The sequence below is a fragment of the Helianthus annuus genome, chromosome 12, assembly GCF_002127325.2.
Source record: "Helianthus annuus cultivar XRQ/B chromosome 12, HanXRQr2.0-SUNRISE, whole genome shotgun sequence".
NCBI lineage: Eukaryota > Viridiplantae > Streptophyta > Magnoliopsida > Asterales > Asteraceae > Helianthus > Helianthus annuus.
The window spans coordinates 134,438,226-134,460,243 of NC_035444.2; the positions used below are offsets into that span (position 1 = coordinate 134,438,226).

General features: G+C 36.5%; 2 protein-coding genes across 2 annotated transcripts; one reads left to right on the forward strand and one right to left on the reverse strand.

Moving 5' to 3' along the window:
- Nucleotides 1-10,914: 10,914 nt before the first annotated feature.
- LOC110895873 (protein NARROW LEAF 1) lies at nucleotides 10,915-15,251 on the forward strand. The gene is made up of 6 exons (XM_022143241.2): nucleotides 10,915-11,078; nucleotides 12,018-12,517; nucleotides 12,593-12,736; nucleotides 13,629-13,869; nucleotides 13,934-14,428; nucleotides 14,712-15,251. Exons 2-6 carry the CDS (start codon nucleotides 12,035-12,037, stop codon nucleotides 15,059-15,061), a joined length of 1,713 nt encoding a protein of 570 aa, XP_021998933.1. The 5' UTR covers nucleotides 10,915-11,078; nucleotides 12,018-12,034; the 3' UTR covers nucleotides 15,062-15,251.
- A 1,641-nt stretch (nucleotides 15,252-16,892) lies between these two features.
- Nucleotides 16,893-17,279, reverse strand: LOC110893499. The gene has a single exon (XM_022140606.1). The coding sequence runs from the start codon at nucleotides 17,277-17,279 to the stop codon at nucleotides 16,893-16,895; it is 387 nt and encodes a 128-aa protein (XP_021996298.1).
- Nucleotides 17,280-22,018: the final 4,739 nt, after the last annotated feature.

Here is a 22,018-nt window from a genome sequence, read left to right on the forward strand (position 1 = left end):
CTGCACTTAGGCTTTTTGGGAAAATACGTCAGTTTACACTGGTAAATACAATTTAACTAACTCATTTTGAAAAAGGTTTAAAAATTGATTTGAATGCACAAGGCACAAAAGATTTTATAACTTGGGATAATTATTTATATATAAACTTGTAAAAGAATTACATGTTTGTTATACGTTCAGTTGCCCGGTTCATGCCGGGTTAAAGATTAATGGACACACCACATGGTATAGTACCGCGGCGAGTTATTCTCGTAACCGGCGGTTATACCTTATTAATTATAAATGCACTAACGGGTGTACGCCTACACCCATGTGCTAAGGTCGTGGCCATTCTATGAATGATGCCAAGGATATCCGGGACATGGTCATTAACCCCCCAAAGGCGTTAAGCAAACAAAACCAAATAATTAAACGGGTCATCTCGATAATATTTAACCACCAAACGATTAAAGTCGAATGCCCGACCAAGCGGTATTTTATATACCGTACTCCAAACCCGTATAAGGGAAAATAAGTTAAAAGTATTTACCTGAGCTAAATATAAATTCAATCCCAGCCGTATATCAAATCAGCAAGTACAGATAGCTTTTACTGGGCTCCTAAATCTGGAACGAAGGTTTTAGATTCCTAACGGGTCTTAATTAAGCCTATGCTTAGACCGGTTAGTTTTAAAGGAGGATACGGTTCAAAACGCATGATTAAGCGAGAACCGGATTAGAATGTGGTTAAGACCCGTTAAGAATCTAATAGGTTATTAAAAACCTTCGTTCCAGATTTAGGACCCCAGTAAAAGCTATCTGTACTTGCTGATTTGATATACGGCTGGGATTGAATTTATATTTAGCTCAGGTAAATACTTTTAACTTATTTTCCCTTATACGGGCTTGGGGTATGGTATATAAAATACCGCTTGGTTGGGCATTCGACTTTAATCATTTGGTGGTTAAATATTATCGAGATGAGCCGTTTAATTATTTGGTTTTGTTTGCTTAACGCCTTTGGGGGGTTAATGACCATGTCCCGGATATCCTTGGCATCATTCATAGATTGGCCACGACCTTAGCACACGGGTGTAGGCGTACACCCGTTAGTGCATTTATAATTAATAAGGTATAACTGCCGCTTACGAGAATAACTCGCCGCGGGACTATACCATGTGGTGTGTCTATTAATCTTTAACCCGGCATGAACCGGGCAACTGAACGCATAACAAACATGTAATTCTTTTACAAGTTTATATATAAATAATTATCCCAAGTTATAAAATGTTTTGTGGCTTGTGCATTCAAATCGAATTTTTAAACCTTTTTCAAAATGAGTCAGTTAAATTGTATTTACCAGTGTAAACTGACGTATTTTCCCAAAGAGCCTAAGTGCAGGTACTAATCGGAATAGGCTGGTCTCTCCTAGCATCAAATAAAAGTCTCGCAAGCTTAGATGCCTTAAAGTCTGTTGAACAAGTTTCTTTTTATCTTTCGATCCGCATGTGGATCTTTTACAACCGTATTTGTAATACTTGATATTACTCTTTATCGGATTGTAATGTATTTATCTTTTGCTTCCGCTATGCATTTAAATTGTGTTGTTTGACTATGATGATATCAACTACGTCACGATACTCCCCACCGGGCCCACCGGTAATCCGTGGAAATACCGGGGTGTGACAAGAATATACAAATACAAGAATACGAATACACCCATCCTTGGGAAGGAAATACATGTATAATTACGTGGAAAGTGTCAAGTTAATATATTACTTTAACAATTATTCCAAAAATTTAATAAATATAATTTAAGTTAAAATATTTATTATTTTAACAAATTATTATAACATGGAATAGTATTGAAGATACAAAGAACGTAACTCGAAGACACTAACTAATACTAAATCAAGGCACGGCCCGCTCGTCTAATAGACATTAGTACGTTGTAGGTATCCGAAGAAGCTTTGAGTTACGGTGCTTACGAAGAATGCAAGACTGTGAGTTCATGTCCCCCTTTTGTTTAACTGTTTTCGTTTTATAACTTCGGGGGTGAAATACGTGTTACAAATGATTATGATTACAAATGAAATGAACTGTTAGATCATGTGAATGGGTAGGCGTTAGCTTGAGACCATTAATCCTTTATAAGGACCGAGCGGCATGAGTGATAGATCTATTTGGGTGTTGCGAGCCCCACCCATGGGTCCGCGAGTTGACCGCATGTGGTGACTATGTCAATCCAGCTGGGAGGCCCGGTACGAAATACGCAAAGGATTGAGCCTTCCTACACCGTTGCACACTTGTTGATGGCCTTGCAAACCATTAATCGATCTGTTCAAATTCACTTACAAACATACATACATATTTTCAATAACTACAAAGGTTTATTCATACACACAAACAAATGCATGAATTCGCTCAACTTTTGTTGATGTTTTCAAACTACATGTATTTCAAGGAATTAAAATGCGGATCTGGCGGGCGTTCGGAAGTTTCAAGTGTTGTTAAGAATAAGAGATGTCATCCATGGTCTTGGGGTTTGGTTAGGGTGTCCTATCCTGGACAAGACACCTCTTCCAAATCTTGGTTTTATTTAAAGTCTTTTATTAAGTCCTTGTGGAACTTTAAACAATTCGTATGGTTTGTAATTCGAATTTGGAGTCTACGTATCAAAACAATGTTGTTATGTTTCTAAACTTATTTAGTGGATGATCATCGAGTAGTTTTATCATATAGTGGTTGTTATGATTGAATGAAATGATATTAAGCAAGTCACACATAATCACGCTTCCGCAAAAGTCAGGGTGTGACAGCCCTTGATTAAATAAATTGATGGTCAAGATTACTTTCTAGCCTTCCTAGCCAAATAAACTTCCTATTATATCCTAACCCATTAAAACTATTCAAAAATGTTATTTCATTATAATCAAAACAATTTTTTAACTTAATAAGGAAATAATGTTTAAAATTATGTGAATCTTTAAAAGCTATTTACATTTACATAAATATATATTTGTATTTTACACAAATAGTTCCTTTAATAAAATCAAAGAATTACATAAATAGTCCTTGATGTTTTAAATTGTGTTTTAATCATTTCATAGAAACTTAACAAAAAAAAAACTAACATTTGTTAGTTTAAGTATTTCAGCTTGTAATAAAAATTAAAGTTAATACCTTAGATTTTGACTTTAAACTATTTTTTTCGAACTGTCAACTTTTAATAAAACGGCATACTGGTAAGAAACTAGTACCCAAACACATATAATCAAAAATTGAAATTACACCATTGACTCCACCTTAAAACTTTAAACGTGGACCTATTTTTTATCAACAAAAAGTCTAGGGACTTAATATCTTCAATCGGCATACTGGTAAGAAACTAGTACCCAAAAAAACATATAATCAAAAATTGAAATTACACCATTGACTCCACTTTAAAACTTTAAACGGTGACCTATTTTTGATCAACAAAAAGCCTAGGGACTTAATATCTTCAATAACCTTCGGACCTGTGGATTCTTCGCTAGAGAAGATCGTCTTGTTTCTGGCCTTCCAGATGCACCAACAAGCAATCATTATTATCCCTTCTAGCACCTTTTTTTCTCTTTTTACTAACTGGCTGGACTTGTGAAGATTCAAGAGATCCATAATTGAAAAAGCATATATGGGAGGCACCTTACACCAACTAGCGATTGCTTGCCAAACATATGTCGCCAAAGAACAAGAGATAAGCGGATGAGATGTTGATTCGATGTCATAGTTTCAAAGAACACATAATTCCGAAACCACATTTACACTCCTGAAGACAAGATTCTCCCTGGTCGGTATTCGATCCAATATGCTTGTCCATGAAAAGATGTTCACTTTTTTTGGCACCCAATTATTCCAAGTTGTCGGACTTAAACTACCCAAACTAGTCGCCTCGTATATTACCTTTTTCATTGAGGCAACCGAATACTTACCATCCTTTTCTTTCGTCCAACTCCAATCATCTATAGTATTATGAATCTGAACCGTCTCCATCATGGCAATTACAGAAAGAAATTCTGATGTGGACGACGGATCTGGAGCATTTTGCTTCCATCTCCACACCCACGAGCCAGCCACTGGATTGAAACACTCAACAACCGAAACATTCTTGTTAGAAATAGTAGAAAACAGATTTGGAACTCATCCTTGAGCGGCTGGGAGCATACCCAAGTGTCAAGGCAGAGACGAACCGATTCTCCATTACCAACCTTACCTTTAATAAAGGACCCAAGCTTAATATTAAGTGAAGAAAATTGATTTCCGAGCCTAACAATAGCTCCCCAAATACCCGAAAATCTGCTGGTATAGGGTAGGTTTCTAGAAGAAACCATGAATAGCAACAATAACTTTATTCCAAAGAGCATGTTTTTCCTTTTTGAAACGTCACCGCCATTTTGACAAGAGTGCTAAATTAGTATCTTTCAATGGAGTAAGACCCAAACCACTTGCTTCCAAAGGTGATGTAAATTTGGACCATCTAACCCAATTTATCTTTTCATTTTCTGAAGAACCCACCCAAAAAATCTCCACCTCTTCACTTCAAGTTGCTCAAGAATACTAATTGGAGCTTTAAAAAGTGAAAAGAAATAAGTTGGAAGCGTTTCCTTTACCGACTTGAGAAGTATTAGTACCTTAGATTGTTACTTTGCATAAACCAAAAAATTAACATTGTAATTAACTCTAAAAGAAACATATTGAGGACACGTGTTATTCATTGAAACTATCTATTTTATTGTTTCTCGCCTCTCTCCTCCTACCTAATTATAAATATTTATTTTTTATAATTAAAGATAATCATTATATTAAATTAAAGATAATCATTATATATAGATATTAATTAATGATAAGAATATAACAAAGAATCTTATTCCTATAAATGTTCAAAGATATATAAAAATAACCTATGAACTTCGCATAAAATTATCTTTAAATTAATTAAGTAAATACATTTTATTTTAAGTTAAAATCCAAACATAAATATCAGTCCAAAAATATATAATTGTGACAATATTGTTACTATACGAATTTGTTTCTTGGCTCTGTAATCATGAATGAAATCACTTCATCAAAAAACATAAACCAAAATACCAATGTAAAACAAATTTTAAATATGAAATCAATTATTAATCTTTTAAATAAACTTATATTAAGGTTAAAATTACGTTAGTTAAAATATTAAAAAACAAAAATTAATGATGATAATTATTTTTATGACGGATCTCTAAATTCAAATATTTAATATGTTTGGAAAGTAAGAAACGTATTAAGAGATTACATTAATTTTATACAGCCCATGCAACATACGGGTATTTAAAGACACAACTTTTATATTACTAAGTATATAATATGTGGATTCGCTCTGATGATCGATTCCTTGACCGATGAATGTGATGAATACGTGTATCTTGTGCGGAATCCAAGTACGTGTGTGGATCAGATACAAAGAAGTAATTATAAGTTGTTTTCTATTGATATTTGACAAGTACAAAACCACGAAAATAAATGACAAGAGTTTTCCCTCTCAAGTCACAAAGATACCAAATGAACAAGACCCTACACACATATTTATAGGCAGCGTGGGTTCGTTCGAAGCTGTGACTCCCTCTGTACGAAGCTGCAATTAACTTTTCATATGAAGCTGCATGGTCCCTTCGCACGAAGTGACTTATGTACACATGAACTTCATAATTTGTTGTGTTCAGCACCAGTCTGGTCTCATCTAATTAAACTACGATACGTGATTGACGGAAGTGATAGGCATACTGCACTCACAGACTCCCCATTGGATATTACTGCAGTCAATCTCGTAGCTTTCTGTCTCTCTCTGAGTCTTCATGAATTATTGACAACGTCAGCACCATAAACTTTTCCTATTACTCTAACAGACTCCCCGTGGTTTGCTTATAGCTTCAGCTGCTCCCCTTTTCGGTTGACTCTTTCTCCAGGCTCCCCCTTTCTTTAAGCTTCCGTGCTTTTCAGGATCGACACCTGGCTCTTCGATTACAAGCTTCCCCTTGCCTTGAGCTCGTCTTCAGACTCCCCTTTAGCTTCAGCTATCAGGATCATAATCTGGCTTATCACCTGCAAATCTAACAATTTCAAAACAATTGTAAGATATTTGACAATTTAAGTTCAAGATAAAAAAAAGCCTAGCTCTAAACACAAATTTTTAACAGTTAAAACTATATAGGTTCTCTTAGGTTTGATAACCTGGCCTTTAAACACAGATATTCAGAAACGGTAACCTGGCTCTAAGTATAGATGTAACAGTATGTAATTACCCAGGATTTCCTGACTCTTCTCCCCCTATCAAATAACTCTATAAATTTGATAGTTTAAACATCCAAAACCCTCTCAGATAATCATCAAAGTCTAACTTAATGACCTTGGAGATTTCACAAATTGTTTTTGATTTTTCATGTAAAACTTCAAGTTTTAAATTAATGAACTTGTTTATTTTCAGAAACATGTTCAGCATACTCAGATTTTGAAACTCAGCTTTCAGACATCGATTGTCGAAAATAAATAGAAACAAAATCTTTTTGAATTTTTCAAAATTTATGCTAAAACACTCCGGAAATCTTTTTGTGATTTTTCTTGAATGAAATACAATAAAGAAATGTTTACAGACAATATTTTTGTTTGAGTTCGTGTCGGAGGATCATATCAGTTTATGACAAATCACTAGCATCGTTGAGTTATAAACACTTTAAGTTCTAAACGATTCACTTAGATTGCCAGTACACTGATCCATTTAAATTGTCACACAAAGTTCAACTATTTCGAGATACGAGATTTAGTATTTTAAGAACTTAACTTATTCGTGTGTCCCACCTCAAAATATACTCCCGTATCAAGATTCCCTAGATTCAGTCTTACAGATGAATATACTATATTGATATATGTACTATGGGTTAGTGTGAGACCTTGAGAGCTCAGGTATGAACTACCGTTGACCCACCTCAGAATATACCCCCGTATCAAGATTCCCTAGATTCGGTCTTACAGATGAATATACTATATTGATATCTGTACTCTGGGTTAGTGTGAGACCTTGAGAGCTCAGGTATGAGCTCAGGTATGACTTTGCGAGTTGTGGGTCGAAGCTTTGTGCCACTACACACCGGGGAGGCACTCGAACGGTCTTTTATGGAGGACAATCCGACAAACTTCCAAGCCTATACGGGTCATAACAACTGAACCGTCGACTCCCTCTTTTCTATTTTTAGGACTATCCTTCTTGATTGCGAAAGATTCGAGACGATCTACACCGCCGTGGAGCTCAAGGGTGGTGATCTCGGGGAGGACGACATCATTCAAGTGGCTCTCATCAACTTTAGGCACGTGCACTACCGTGAATTCAAGCTCCGTTCGGTGTGGGAAATCATTAGATTTTTTATTTAAATTAGGTATTTTTTAGTTTCGTATATTTAATTCTATTTAATGTTTCTAAAATTTATGTAATATATTTTTATTTTAGTGTTATGTATTTGTTTAATTACTAGTAATATATTTATAAGTTTTTAATACACTTTATATAAATTTAATTATAAAATAATACAAAAGGTGTGTAACACGTGTCAAAAAAAGCCACGTTTTCACGCTCCCGGCCACACCATCCGTTTAAACACCACGCCCCGTCTGACATGTTGTCCACATATCGCATAATAACCCATCTTGAAACCCCTCCACATTGTATGGTCTAATAAACAAACTATTTATTAATAAAACTTGGTCACATAAAAGAGACATATAATTCAACTACTCTAGCCAATTTAAATTCGTTTCTAGATAAGTTTTCCCAAACATAACATAAATGGATATAAAGTGTTTAAATATAAATAAGAGTAAACTTCTCTTTTGCTCTCTGTGGTTTGGTCGTTTTAACGGTTTTGCTCCAATCCTTTAAAAATAGCCAATTTACTCCCTGATCTATAAAGTTTATCTCTATTTCACTCCCCGTCCCTAACGCCATCCAAAATGTTTGTTAAAAACAAGGATAATTTGGCAATTTTACTTATAATGAGAAGGGTGTTTTAGTAACTTTACAAAAAAGAATTTAATTGTTTATAATTATAATCGTTAAAAAACATTCCTAACTTCATCACCCTCCTCTCACTCTTTGTATCTCTCTCTTTCTCCCGGTCATCACCAGCACCATCAGACACCACTACCACCACCTCATCACCACTATCAAACACCATCACCTCAAATCCAACCGTCACCACCACCACAACTCCAAATCCAGCCGTCATCACCTACCTCCTCCGCCGGCCGCACCGACACTGAAAAACCGGCAAAACCGGTTCAAGATTCTACCTCTGCCGACCGCACCGACACTGAAAAAACCGTCATAACCTACCTGTGATTAGGTTTATTCCAGATGGTTTTGGATCCGGGTCAGGTATCTTGCACCGCCGCTACAGGTGTTGGCAAATGCTTGTATTTATCTGTTCTTGATATAGAGTTTGGATAGACTGGTGCTTTATTTGGGGTGTTTTTGGATCCAGTTTAAGAGGATTAAACCAGTGCCTAAAGAAAGGTTGCCTAATCTTAAATCTAGGGATAATGGGGGGTTTTTCCTATGGTTATTGGTCAGATCCTATCCTATGTGTAATGAAAAAGAGGTATACTTTGTTCAGGTTTTGAAGTACCCTTTTGGTAATTTTGTTTCATTTGGATAAAAGATGAGGTTTTTTGTTTGAAGAAACTGTTAGATTTTCCAAATGTCCATTTGCAATTTTGTTTGATTTGGATAAAATAATGAGATTTTTTTGAACAAATTGTTGAATTTTCCAAATTTTGCACACCCAATATTACCGATAAATGGTTGCGATCAAAAGCAGATTGCAGTGAGTAAGATATGGTTTCTATGTCTCGTAGGCTCTCGCTTGATAGCTTTTTGGGCCTTTTCCTCATTGCTGGAGTATCGTTAACTTGTGCTCTTATGATGATGATGAAAATGAAATTACAACAATCACCATTGCTGGAGTATCGTCAACTTGTGCTCTTATGATGATGATGATGATGATAGCTTTTTGAGCCTTTTCCTCGTTGCTGGAGTATCGTCGCTTGACAGCTTTTTGGGCCTTTTTCTCATTTATCTCTTCATATTCTTGTACGGGAATAAAGACATGCTACTATCTGATGGTTCAATTAGCCAGAAGCTCTCTGCAATTGCAACAATCTTAAATCAGGAAAAATAGGAGGAATCAAAGCAAGTCCCGACAGATGATGATGATGATGATAATAATAATTTGTTAGTAATTGAAGATAATATGAACAATCCTCAACCAACTCGAGAAAACCATCAGGTGTAGGATGATGACGATGAAAGGGAAATTACTTCGGGTCATTATGTTGTATAAGAAAGCAAACATTAATTGATATAGAAAGATAATATATAAATAAATCTTTATTTTAATATCAATAAAAAACTTAAAAATGGATTTTAGAAATTAATAATAAATAATTAAAATACTTACATGTAAAATTACCAACATACCTTTATTTCTAATATACATTTTAGACAATGTTAAAAGGAGAGAACAAAATGATGATAAGTTAGAAAGATCGAGTAAAATCACTATTTCTATAATATAAATTAGCAACATTTTGTTGCTATATGTTGTTGTACAACATGCATAGGGAGTATTTCACAAAAAAAAAAAAAAAAATTGATTTCTCAATTTTAACTCTTTTGATTTTTTTACTTTTAACACAAAGTTTTTGATCTTTTACAATTTAATCACAACACTTTTTTTTTTATTTTCAACTTTGGTCCCTCGTACGTTTAATCTTTCGCAACGTGCGTGTGTGGTTCGACGTTTTTTCGTCTTATTTTTCCAATTTGATAGGCCCGTCGCAACGCGTGTATTTTTCTCCATTTGACCGGTTCGTCGCAACGCACGGGTCCTAGATCGACTTAGTTATTATTTTCTACGTTTTATGTTTCGGTCTAATTTCTTCACATTAACACGCTACAACGGGTGTGCGTGGCTCAACGATTTTACGTAAGCTTTTCATTCGGTGTTAATTTTTCCTTTTTTTATTTATTTTATTTTTACAAAGTTTTACGATGTTGGTGGTCGCTGGCAGTGGTGTTGCATTAGTGCTACATGGCACGGTTTTACGAACATTTTTAACTTATTAAGTTTTTTTACTAATAATTTGTTACGAGTTTACCATTGTACTTCCTTTACTTAAAAACTAATTTTGCGTACATATTTATATTTATATGTACGTGTCGGTATGTCAGATTTGCTCTACGTTTCGATGTAAACTTTTTCTAGAAAACGAGTCATGTCAAATACAATAGGTCTTTGTTTAAAAAAACATTTTTATGTGCATATTTTATGCACATTTCGCTATAAATTTGAGTTGATGTACGTTTCGACAAAAACTTATTTGCGAAACGAGTCAAGTCAAACATAATATGTTTACGTGTTTATTTTATGAATATTTCGTAAATTTTGTTTCGAATCGAGTGGAGTCAAATTATGGTTTCTTTTTTTTCCATTTTTCTCAAAAGCTCCGGTTAATCCCTTATGGTTAAACGTGATAGCTTTTCCAATATACCCATCACGTTTTCTATGTATAAGTCGGGATACATATGATATGTTATGATTGTACAGTATAATTCGATTTACTTTGTGTTTTGATCCAGTCACATTGCTTATGCTGGTTACATTGACTTCAATCAGATACGTCGAAACACGCATTTTCATATAATTAACGCATCACATAACGTTTAGACTAATCCATTCGATGTTTACAATGTACCCGTACCGCAGCGCGCGAGTAGTTTTTAAAGAATTAGAACAAAATCATTAAAACCATTGAGCATGAAAACCGAAATTTACTCTATAAATAAATATCAAAACGACGGCCGATATAATAATGGAAGTATTTCCTGAGAGTTTGTTTCTATAAATAAATGGCGACTCCTCCGCCCTTTTCTTCCCTCCACTCGCGGACTACACCCTTCCGCCGCCTGATCGATATGCATTCTTATACAGAATACGATTGTATCTATTAATCAGAATTATTGGATTTCACTCTGTAAGTGTTGTTATTTGATTGATTTTTGTGGTGTTTTAGGGTTTTATAATTTGGGAGCTGTAATCGTTATGAAACCATGAATGCCATATGCTCGAATTAAGGTGTACTTATTATGTTCAATTGTCCAGGGCTAAGAAGAATTTGTAATTTTTATTTTGATCTGTGTCATCTTATTTCATGATTTGTAGTTTAATTATCATGGATGGGATAGGTATTAGTTACTCACTCAGGTTCTTTTCCGTCTAATGAATCTTGGTTACTCTTTAGTTTTCCAATTTTACTTGAATTAACAATTATGAAACTTCATTATATTTTAGTGGATTTTTCTTTTCTTCACTGTTACCTTATGCTTCAAGTTAAGTGGAACGTCGTTTGTTTATTAATATTCGCCATTAGCCGCCAACAATCCCAACTTTAAAAATAACCGCCGGCAGTTCCAACTATTAATATATCGACCTCCACTGGACCCTGACTGACAGAACTCTAACGACGATGTTTTTGGCCGGAAAAAGTTTCCTAAAGGTCCGATCTAATGTTATAAAGAGGTTTGGGACGAAAATGTTGAGTTTTCCGGCAAAAAAAATGAGTTTTCCGGCAACCTCAATAATTGGGGCTTTTACTAGAAAATGGTTCCTAAAGGTCTGTAATAAGGTTACAAAGTGGTTTGGAACGAAAAGATTGAGTTTTCCGGCCAAAAAAGAGTTTTCTAGGCAAAAACGTTTTTCTCGCGAACGGAGACTAACGGTGTTAGGGTTCTGTTAGTCAGGGTCCATTGGAAGCCAATATGTGAATAGTTAGGACTACAGGTGGTTATTTTTGAACTTGGGACTGTTAGTAGCCCATGACGAACAGTTGGGATTATTAAAATCCAATAGTCCTTAAATATATATGTACATAGGATCGGTACACCTGAGAAAATATTGGTTGTTTTTCAATCAGGTGGGATTTGGATTATTATGGATTCAAGGTTTCATCATTCTGGCTCTACACCATCAGAGGAATCAGCATTGGATTTGGAAAGAATATGCTGCAATCATGCTACTCTGACATCACCAAGTCGACCTGTGCAATCCTTTATCACAACATCGGCCGGTCAACTGTCCGAGAGTAATGCTGCGTATTTCTCATGGCCTACTTCTAGCCGGTTAATCGATGATGCTGAGGACAGAGCTAATTATTTTGGGAATCTTTTAAAAGGAGTTTTGCCTGAAACTCTTAATCGACAGCCAACTGGACAACGAGCTACTACATTACTTGAACTCATGACAATCAGGGCTTTTCATAGCAAAATCTTGCGCAGGTGCAGTCTCGGGACTGCAATTGGGTTCCGAATTAGACGCGGGGTACTAACCGATATACCTGCCATTCTTGTGTTTGTGGCACGCAAGGTTCATAGACAGTGGCTCACTCACATTCAGTGTCTGCCATCTGCTCTTGAGGTTGTTTATATCTATTTTTGTTTTTGGATTTATATTGTTTTTGAATTTTACCATATAAATAAAGAGGTTGAACAGGGACCTGGAGGTGTGTGGTGTGATGTTGATGTGGTAGAGTTCTCTTATTATGGTGCACCTGCAGCAACTCCAAAGGAACAGTTGTATTCAGAGCTTGTTGATGACTTGCGTGGGAGTGGTCGTTGCATTGGTTCAGGCTCCCAGGTAATCTATCCATTACAAGTCATATATTCAAATGTTAAATACACCTTGACGATGTATTAATATGACGATGTATTAATATGACTCGTGGGTTCGAGTCCCACGGATGGCGCCAATGTTGAAACAATGGTTAACACAAAGGATAACCAAGGGGGTCGTTTCACTTATGGGGTTCAACCTCTTCTCTTGCTCGTATCGAAGGCTCGAGATCTGCAAAACAGTAAACACCGTTAGTCTCGTTAAGAGGGGAAAAGGAGGTTTTCCCTCTTAACCAGGCTCCGGCGTGAGAATAAGTACTGTTCCGAGATGAATAAAACAGTGTGTGTATAGAGTGAGTAAAGAGAGCCAAGATCCTTAACCTGAATGATGAAGGGTTCTATTTATAGCCGGAGGGTGAAGAAGGAGGAAGCAGCTGTGCCAGCTGTGGGTGCGCGCCAGCTGTCCGACCAAGGGGAATATCCTCTTGGTCTGTTCTGTCAGGGACGGCATAGTGGTACACGTGGCGTCCCTGCATTCGACGGTGTTGGGCACCTCGTACTGGTCATGTCAGCCCTGCTCCCTGGATTGTCGCAGGCCCGTGTGGCTTCCTGTGTATGGTGCCACGTATTGTCCTTGATGTTGGGCGAGGCATCTTTGATGCCAGCCGGGCCTTATCCGGTTGTCTTCTGGAAGCTTCTAGAAGATCCAGATGATGTGGATGCCTTGTGTGCACGAAAAGTGGTGTGGTCCCTGCCATGTAGGCAGGGAATTGGGACCATACCTCTTCAGAACATAACCCGAATCCTCTTATTTATAAGCCAACTGATAACTCGTTTTAGGAATGGTTCATTTTTTTTTTTCTTTTCCTAAAGGATCGATCTCGAATCAAACATTAACTCAGTTTTCGTTTTTAAAGGTTGCAAACCAAGAAACATATGGAACCTTGGGTGCCATTGTTAAGAGCCGAACAGGAAACCACCAGGTGGGTTTCCTCACAAATAGGCATGTGGCAGTCAACTTGGATTATCCAAGTCAAAAAATGTTCCATCCTCTGCCACCTAGCCTCGGACCCGGGGTGTATCTAGGGGCTGTGGAGAGGGCCACATCATTCATCACCGATGAACGCTGGTATGGGATATTTGCTGGGACAAACCCAGGTAATAACATTAAATAAAAATCAGTATTATTATCTTTTTATTATTGTAACATTTTGTCCTGTAGAAACCTTTGTCAGAGCCGATGGGGCGTTCATTGCATTTGATGAAGACTTAAATATATCAAATGTGACCACATCTGTAAAAGGCATTGGGGAAATTGGTGATGTTAAAGTTATAGATTTGCAGTCTCCAATCAACAGTTTAATCGGAAAACAAGTGGCTAAAGTTGGTAGAAGTTCCGGGCTAACTACCGGGACAATAATGGCGTACGCCTTAGAATACAACGACGAAAAAGGAATATGTTTCTTTACAGATTTCTTGGTTGTTGGTGAAAACCAAGAAACATTTGATCTTGAAGGGGATAGTGGAAGTCTAATTCTTTTAACAGCGGATGAGAAACCGCGGCCCATTGGAATCATTTGGGGCGGTACCGCCAATCGTGGACGCTTAAAACTTAAAGTGGGCCAGCCACCAGAGAATTGGACTAGTGGAGTTGATCTTGGACGGCTTCTTGATCTTTTGGAACTTGATCTCATCACAACTAACCAAAGTTTACAAGGTATGTACAATATTGACTCTAATACAATCAAGTGATGAGTTATTTTTTCATAAAATTTAAACAAAAATAGCCATCTTAAATACATTTAGTATGAATTTGGTTTTGTTTTGTTTGGTTCAAAGTTCAAACACCTAAAAACTAGGGTCCGTATCACGTCGATTGGGTGAACCAAACTGACCACGTATACTTATTCGTGTCAAAGTCGTCCACATTAACCCGGACGCCTCAAAAACACACGTCAACTTTTAAAACTTGATTGTGACATATTTATCTTTATGTACAGTTGCACTGCAAGATCAAAGAAATGCGTCTGCAGCAGGGATTGATTCTACTGTCGGAGAATCATCACCTCCAAAAGAAAAAACCGAAGAAGATCACGAGCCACTTGGAATAATAAATCTTGAGGAAGTCCCCAAAGGAGAGTTCATGCATGAAGAACATCAGTTTATAGAAAGCTTCTCGGTTAGATCTCCCGTTTTTCAAATTGGGAAATCTGAAGCATCGAATGCAGACAATCTTTCACCATTAAAACTCGAGGACCAAGAAATTTCTGTCAGTCTGCAATTGGGTGAACCACAACCCAAGAGACAAAAGCTATCCGGTTCTTCATCACCCGGCGAAAACATCGAATGAGTTTTTTTTACGGCAAATGTTTCTACCCGATGATTATTCGTATTTTGTTCTTGAATGTAATAGTTCATAAGAATGTATCTTGTGGAATGCACGAGTTAAAGTGTTTAAAATATGTGCATTATCTTCTTTCCTTTTTGGTTTCGCTACTGCTACTAATACTAATACTGGTGATTTCGAAGGTTTGATGTAAGAAGTTGGTTATTTCTCTTCATATTTGGATTATGTTTTTTCTTGTTTAAAGGATTAAATCCTTTACCTTTCAAAGACGCATTCAAGAAAAATCAAAATTTTCAGGATTTTTTTTATCCAAGGTCAATTAATAACTGAAAACTTGGATTATGGATTATGAAATTATGAAACAAAATTTCAAAATTGGATCAATGCGTCCAAATGAATACACACACATCAAACATAGAAAGTGATCTGAGCCATTAATCACTGAAAATTATTGATTAAGATGAGTAGCGTGTTATAGAAACATAATAGAATGATTTAATGATTGGGAAAGGCAAAATAAAAAAAAAAAATCGTCATTGTTAAAACTTTTTATCTAATTCCACCGTATGTTATAGTAAATATTTTATATATTAAAAAACACGGTTTTAAATAGATGTATTGTGCGTATAACATTCCGTGTTTATGTATATATATTTTTTTTTTGAACGGCAAAAACTTCTATATAAAATATAGAAAACGGGCCAGTAAGAAACTGGGATCCAAGATTACAAAATTACATTACGAATGTTAAAATCAATCTACCTTTCCCACTCACGATTACAAAAATTTGATCTACCTGTAACAAAAAGAAAAACATTTTCTTTTATAGAATCGGCCGTTCGATTGAAATGAATTTGCCGCTCGTTGAAAGTTTTTTCATTTCGCGCTTTCCATATCTCCCACGCCGTAACTTGAATCACGACCCCTATTAATTTCTTCCAAGTCTTTGATCCATTCTTCCAAGTTTATGTATATATGGTTGTTATGTATAAAGCGCTCATAGAAATTATTTATATATGAAACGTGATATTGTGTGTAATTTGTACGTAATTATGGTGATGGACTACATTAACATATTTACCATCGCCTTAATACACATATCACATTTAGTTGATTTCTACACTTTATACAATAACCTCTCTTTTATTTCTTTTGTGTGTACACACAACGTTAATACAAAACCAATTTTAAGTATAAAAAAATAAGAAATGTATAATACACTTTATACAGCAATGAGACGAGAGTTAGAAAAGGAGATAAGGAGTAGGATCAAATACAAACTATATTTCGTATACAAACTGTAAGAACCATTTAAAAAGTATATAGAAATGGTAAAATAATAACCAAAATAATATCAATTATATTGAATTCCCTATAATTATGATAACAAACAATTAATTTTTTACTTTGATATTACTTTTGTTTTCAATGTGCTGATAAAGAAAAGTGTTATATGTGTTAAAATCAATTATCTTGATTAATTTTCATGTGCTAATATAATTCAAAGTGATACTTTTATGTATATATTGTTTTAGTATTTGCTAATTTAACTTTTTTTAAATGTTAGAATCTGTTCTCACAGTTTGTAAGATAAATATGATTTGTACAATAACCAACCGCGGGGATTATATATATATATATATATATATATATATATATATATATATATATATATATATATATATATATATATATATATATATATATATATATATATAAGATTAACTTTCATTACCACCAAAAAGGACAAGCTATCACCAAGACGGGAATAGCAAGCCAAAAACCACTAAATACACGAACACAATTACATCAAATCAAAACTACACAATCTATCCTAATCCACTACACCTTCTTTGCATCTATGTTTGTACCAAAGAAAACCCAAAGTCTTGATGTCGGCAACCAAATCCACTACCTTCGACTCTTTATTGGAAAAAATCTTGTCGTTCCTAGCTCGCCACAATATCCAACATGCGATTATAATCACCCCATGAAGCACCGCCTTCTTGATTCCGGACGTCCCACATACCTCATGCATATTCACCAAATCTTTAACGTGGAATGCGAATATATCCGGGATTCGACACCATCTAGAAACCCCATTCCAAACTCCGGCAGAAATAACACAACCCGTAAAAATGTGTTCGACCGTTTCTTCCTCAATGTCACACCAAACGCATAACTGATTATCCATGAGTATGTTTCTCCTTACCAATGCCATTTTAGTAGGCAAACGATCAAGGAAAGCACGCCACATAAAGATATTGCATTTAAGCAGAACCCACTTACTCCATGAAAAACCAAATCGATTGTCACACCCCAACCGATGGCGGAATCATCGGGGCGCGGCACTAGGCAAATCAGATTGCTCAAGAGAATCCATAACAACTATTTAGTGACGATATTTAAAGCGTTCATTATCCCATACTAACAAACAATACATCAGTAAACAGTGATACAGATTTCCATGTTCTCTCAAACAATACAAATTCGACAACCTAGATTTATTGTGAGTTTCAAGATTTCCTAGCTTGATTTCGAGATAGCATGCAATTATCCTGCAACATACATTAAAGCGACGCCAGTACAAAAAGTATTGGCGAGTATACAGGTTTGACATGGTAAATAAAGTAGATAAAAGTGTTGCGAATTTCCACATACATAAACGAGACACACAACATATATACTACAAAACAAATACTACCAGCTAAGTCACTCGATGCTAGCTAAGGTGGGATGTCGCGAGTAAAAGTCCTAGCACATATGTATCAAGCATCACGTGTAAATATGTACGACAGTAATTCGCATGTGATAATAGTTTTGAAAAGTGTGTTTAAAGCGTTAAAAAGGGGTCAAGTATACCCATGGTAGGTGTTTAACAAGTAAACACAACTTGATTGGATTGATTGAGAATGCGTCTGAGCTAGCCTGATCACAGAACGATAGCGTAAGTGTTGAATAGCGTGTAATAGTGCGTCGAGTGTGATGGTGGATCGGACGGTGGTTCGATCGGATGGATCATCCGGACGGATGACCATTCGGTTGGATGGTTATTCGATTGAAGAAGTGTGTTTGTGAAATGTTGAACTTATGAAATTTTCGTTGTAGTATAAGTAAAGTCATTCAATCGGATGGTCATCCAGACGGATGGCCGTTCGATCGGATGGCAATTCGTTTAAGTGGGAAGTTACAAAGAAGTAAGTCTCATGTCCGGATAGTCATTCGATCGGATGGTCATCCGATCGGAAGACTATTCATTTGGAAACTGACATTCCTTGGATTTTGCAAAAATTGGTTAAGTGTTGAAATCACAAGTCACTTGGTCGAATAGCCGTTCAATCGGATGGCTATTCGGTCGAGCAATTGTTTGTTTGTAAAAACAGGTAAGTTGCAAAGCTTGAGGTTTGACGAAGACGGTATGACGGCGTGTTAAACAACGGAAATTATATCAAGTCCAACTCGTCCGATCGGAGTCCAACTCGACTGTTCTTGACGGAGTTTCATGTTCAACCCGTGTATCGGTCGTCTCTTTGATAGAAATCCATTCTCAGACCGACTCTCCACTAGAGAATGAATGGAAAGCCTGAACGAGCTTAGATTCCCTCGGTTTTGCATAGAAGAGTGTAAAAGAGTTGAAAGAGTTTAATACAGTTGAAAAGTGTTTAGATCTAGCTTAGTTTTGTGTAAAATCATGTAGAAATCTAGTAGATCTGGTCCATTCCAGACGAGATGAGGTCACACTTCAATGTTCATAAGAACCTGAGGTGACGTCACCCTAGAACAACCCAAAGCAGGTGATTTCATGGTGATAAAGTATGATTTGAAGGAGAAGATGATGAGAATGTGTGTGCTGATGATAGAAGTACAAGGTTTAGGATGAAATACTTACGGAATCGCGAGAAATAGAGAGAAAAGTGCTTAGGAGCATGCTGGTCGGATGAGGTTGTCACATCAACGAACAATTGATGTGACTGAGGGGTATTTATAGGTGAAGATGAGAAGGCAGTGTGGGGTTACGAGGGTCGGACGGCCGTTCGATCAGATGGCCATCCGATCGGATGGTCATCCGGACGGATGGCCATTCGATCGAAGGGTCATTCGATTGGCAGCTTGTGCGAGTTGGTTTTCCGACTTTCGTTTCGTTCGATGTGTTTTGTTGCGTTAAGTATTGTGGACACATTAAGCGTTTTAGCGATATAAGTAGCGTCGTATCATGTGCGATAGATTGAGTTGCACGTGCCTGCGAGTGCGCATTTTGATAGTTCCGATACCCTTTATTATTGTTGTTGTTGTTGTTATATATATATAACGGGTCATAGCATGAGTAATTGCATTTTAGTCTGCATTAGCGTTGCGACGCTTTACGACGATCGATGGGAACCGCTTAAGTACTCACGCGATGTCATCGTTAGCGTGATTGCGTTGCATTACGACGATCGATGGGAGCAACTTAACTATTCACGCGATGTCATCGTTAGCGTTAGTGTATGCGTTGTTGTCACACCCCCAAAATCCACCTGCGGAGTATCACCGCTTGGGAGCGTGACTGACCAGGATCAAGCCACCAATCATATAGAACAATATATATAGTAAAAGTATTTTCCATTAAACCACACCAATTCTATATGAAAGGTGTTCCAAAACATAAGTAAGTTATCACTGTTTAGCGGAAGCGTATAAATAAAACCCATCACATTAAAGTATCAAATGTCATATGTGTTTAACAAGACAATCACGATCCAAGCCCACAACGACCAGCTCCTCCCTGTGCAAGCTCCATGTATCTAACGACCTGCAAGGCATGTAACAGAGGATCAACAACTAGTTGAGCGAGTTCACAGAAAGTAATTGCGTAATAGTATATTCGTTTATAACATGTGGCTCTACTGGGCCGATAGTACGTTCTATTGGTGGGGGCTTCCCATGTTGTATAACCACTAGACTATTCGTAACCATATGTGTTCTACATATCCCGAGAACAGTAATACGTACAAGTTTACGTAGGTTTTACGTAAGTATCCTTCACAACCGAGGATAGGGGTACGTGGGGGTTTACGTAGGTTTTACGTAAGTGCCTGACACAACCGAGGCAGTAGTGAGTATAATTTCACGTAGGTTTTACGTGAGTATCCTTCACAACCGAGGATAGCGAGTAGCATAAGTATACGTAGGTTTTACGTATGTGTCCTACACAACCGAGGACGATGGTATGGTAGTCTAGTAACAGTGTATGTATGAATCTATTCAACCTTATTTCTTCAATCCCATTCCCAAACCCTGGGAATCCCATGCCTTAGTAAGGGTGTGAACTCACCTTGGTTTGCTCGGTATGCTAGGTTATGCACTCACAAGTAATCAATCAAAGCCTAGAGTATGCATGTGTCCACAGTCAGTACATGTTGTAAGGTTTCGCATGTAAAGTTCATCACAACGTGTGTGTAACAGTTAACAGCAGGCATTACAACCAGTTAATCGTCTTCATACAATTCATGCTCGATAGGAAGAACATGTAGTTAACATACTTCACCAATTTAACACACTTAACAGGATTTACACACTAGCAATGTGATACGTCTACTGAGTTAACATCTTTACAGTCATAACAGAGTTAGCATGTTTAACTTAATTTACAATCTAACGTAGTTTATCAATAATACCCCTTTACGGTTTACCAGATCAATCAATTGGCATAAATTGTACATATCCAATAAATGTAACACAGTTACTTCCTACCCAGTTAATCCCTTAACAGGAAATCACAACTCAGATAAAACCATAACATGCAAAAGCTCGGACAAAAGATGAGGGGGGGTTCCATGTTTGAAAGTCGGACTAAAGGGTTGGGGGGTTAAAAGTCGGACCAAGTGGCTAGGGGTTAAAATTTGGACAACATAGGTGGAGGGTCACAAGGTCAGACTTGGGGTGGGGGTCATAAAACTCGGACTCTTTAGCATTACACAAACTCAGACAACATAACAAGTGAAGAACTCGGACCCTTGCACCATTACAAAACTCGGACAGCATTACCATCTTAAAGGTCGGACACCATTTTCACAAGTAAAACTCGGACTCACAATCATGTTTAAAGATCGGACCTTTATGTTTTGTTTTAAAAATTCGGACCACCCTTCCAAGGGTTTAAAAGTCGGACAGGATTAATCTTTATAAAAGTCAGACAACATGTGCAATCATCAAATAATTCGGACAACCACACTTATAATAAACATCGGACCTTCATGTTATGTGTATATATGAAACTCGGACAATGTTGTCAAGTACAACTCGGATGTAACTTCTCAAAAAGGTCGGACCTTATGATTGTATTAGAAAGCTCGGACATCACATTGTGTTAAAGGTCGGACAATCATGCTATATCAAAAACTCGGACAATCACAATTACAATCGTAACAGTTACACACATACATTCAACAGTTGCGTTCTTATTTTTCTACGATCCAGAAACCCTAATTCGTACAATACATGGCACTAATCAATTCAACAAATATCATCATCATACAAGCAAATGATTTCACGACTAATCATCATCATAACACAATAACCAAGAATCAACCAAAGCACAGAACCATCATATGAAAGCTAGGATTTTTCAAGTATTACAAGAATCAAGAATTGATACAATCAACCAATCAATTAGGGTTTACAAGTATCACAATAATCAATAAACAATTACCTTGAATGATTCTAGAGAGAATGTGGAAACAAAAGTGATGAATGTCTTGCCAATGATGATTGTGATGATTGCCAGAGAATGTGAAGTACGTGCTTTGATTTCTTGTGTGAGGTTTAGTGAAGGATTAGGGTTAAGTATCATATAAGTTTCACTAATAACTCTACACACCCTTAATTATTAAATTTTACAATAATACACCATCTCAAACAGTTTCACAGTTTCACCACCAAGTTTATGCATTTGACAAGTCTATCACAATTGACACATAA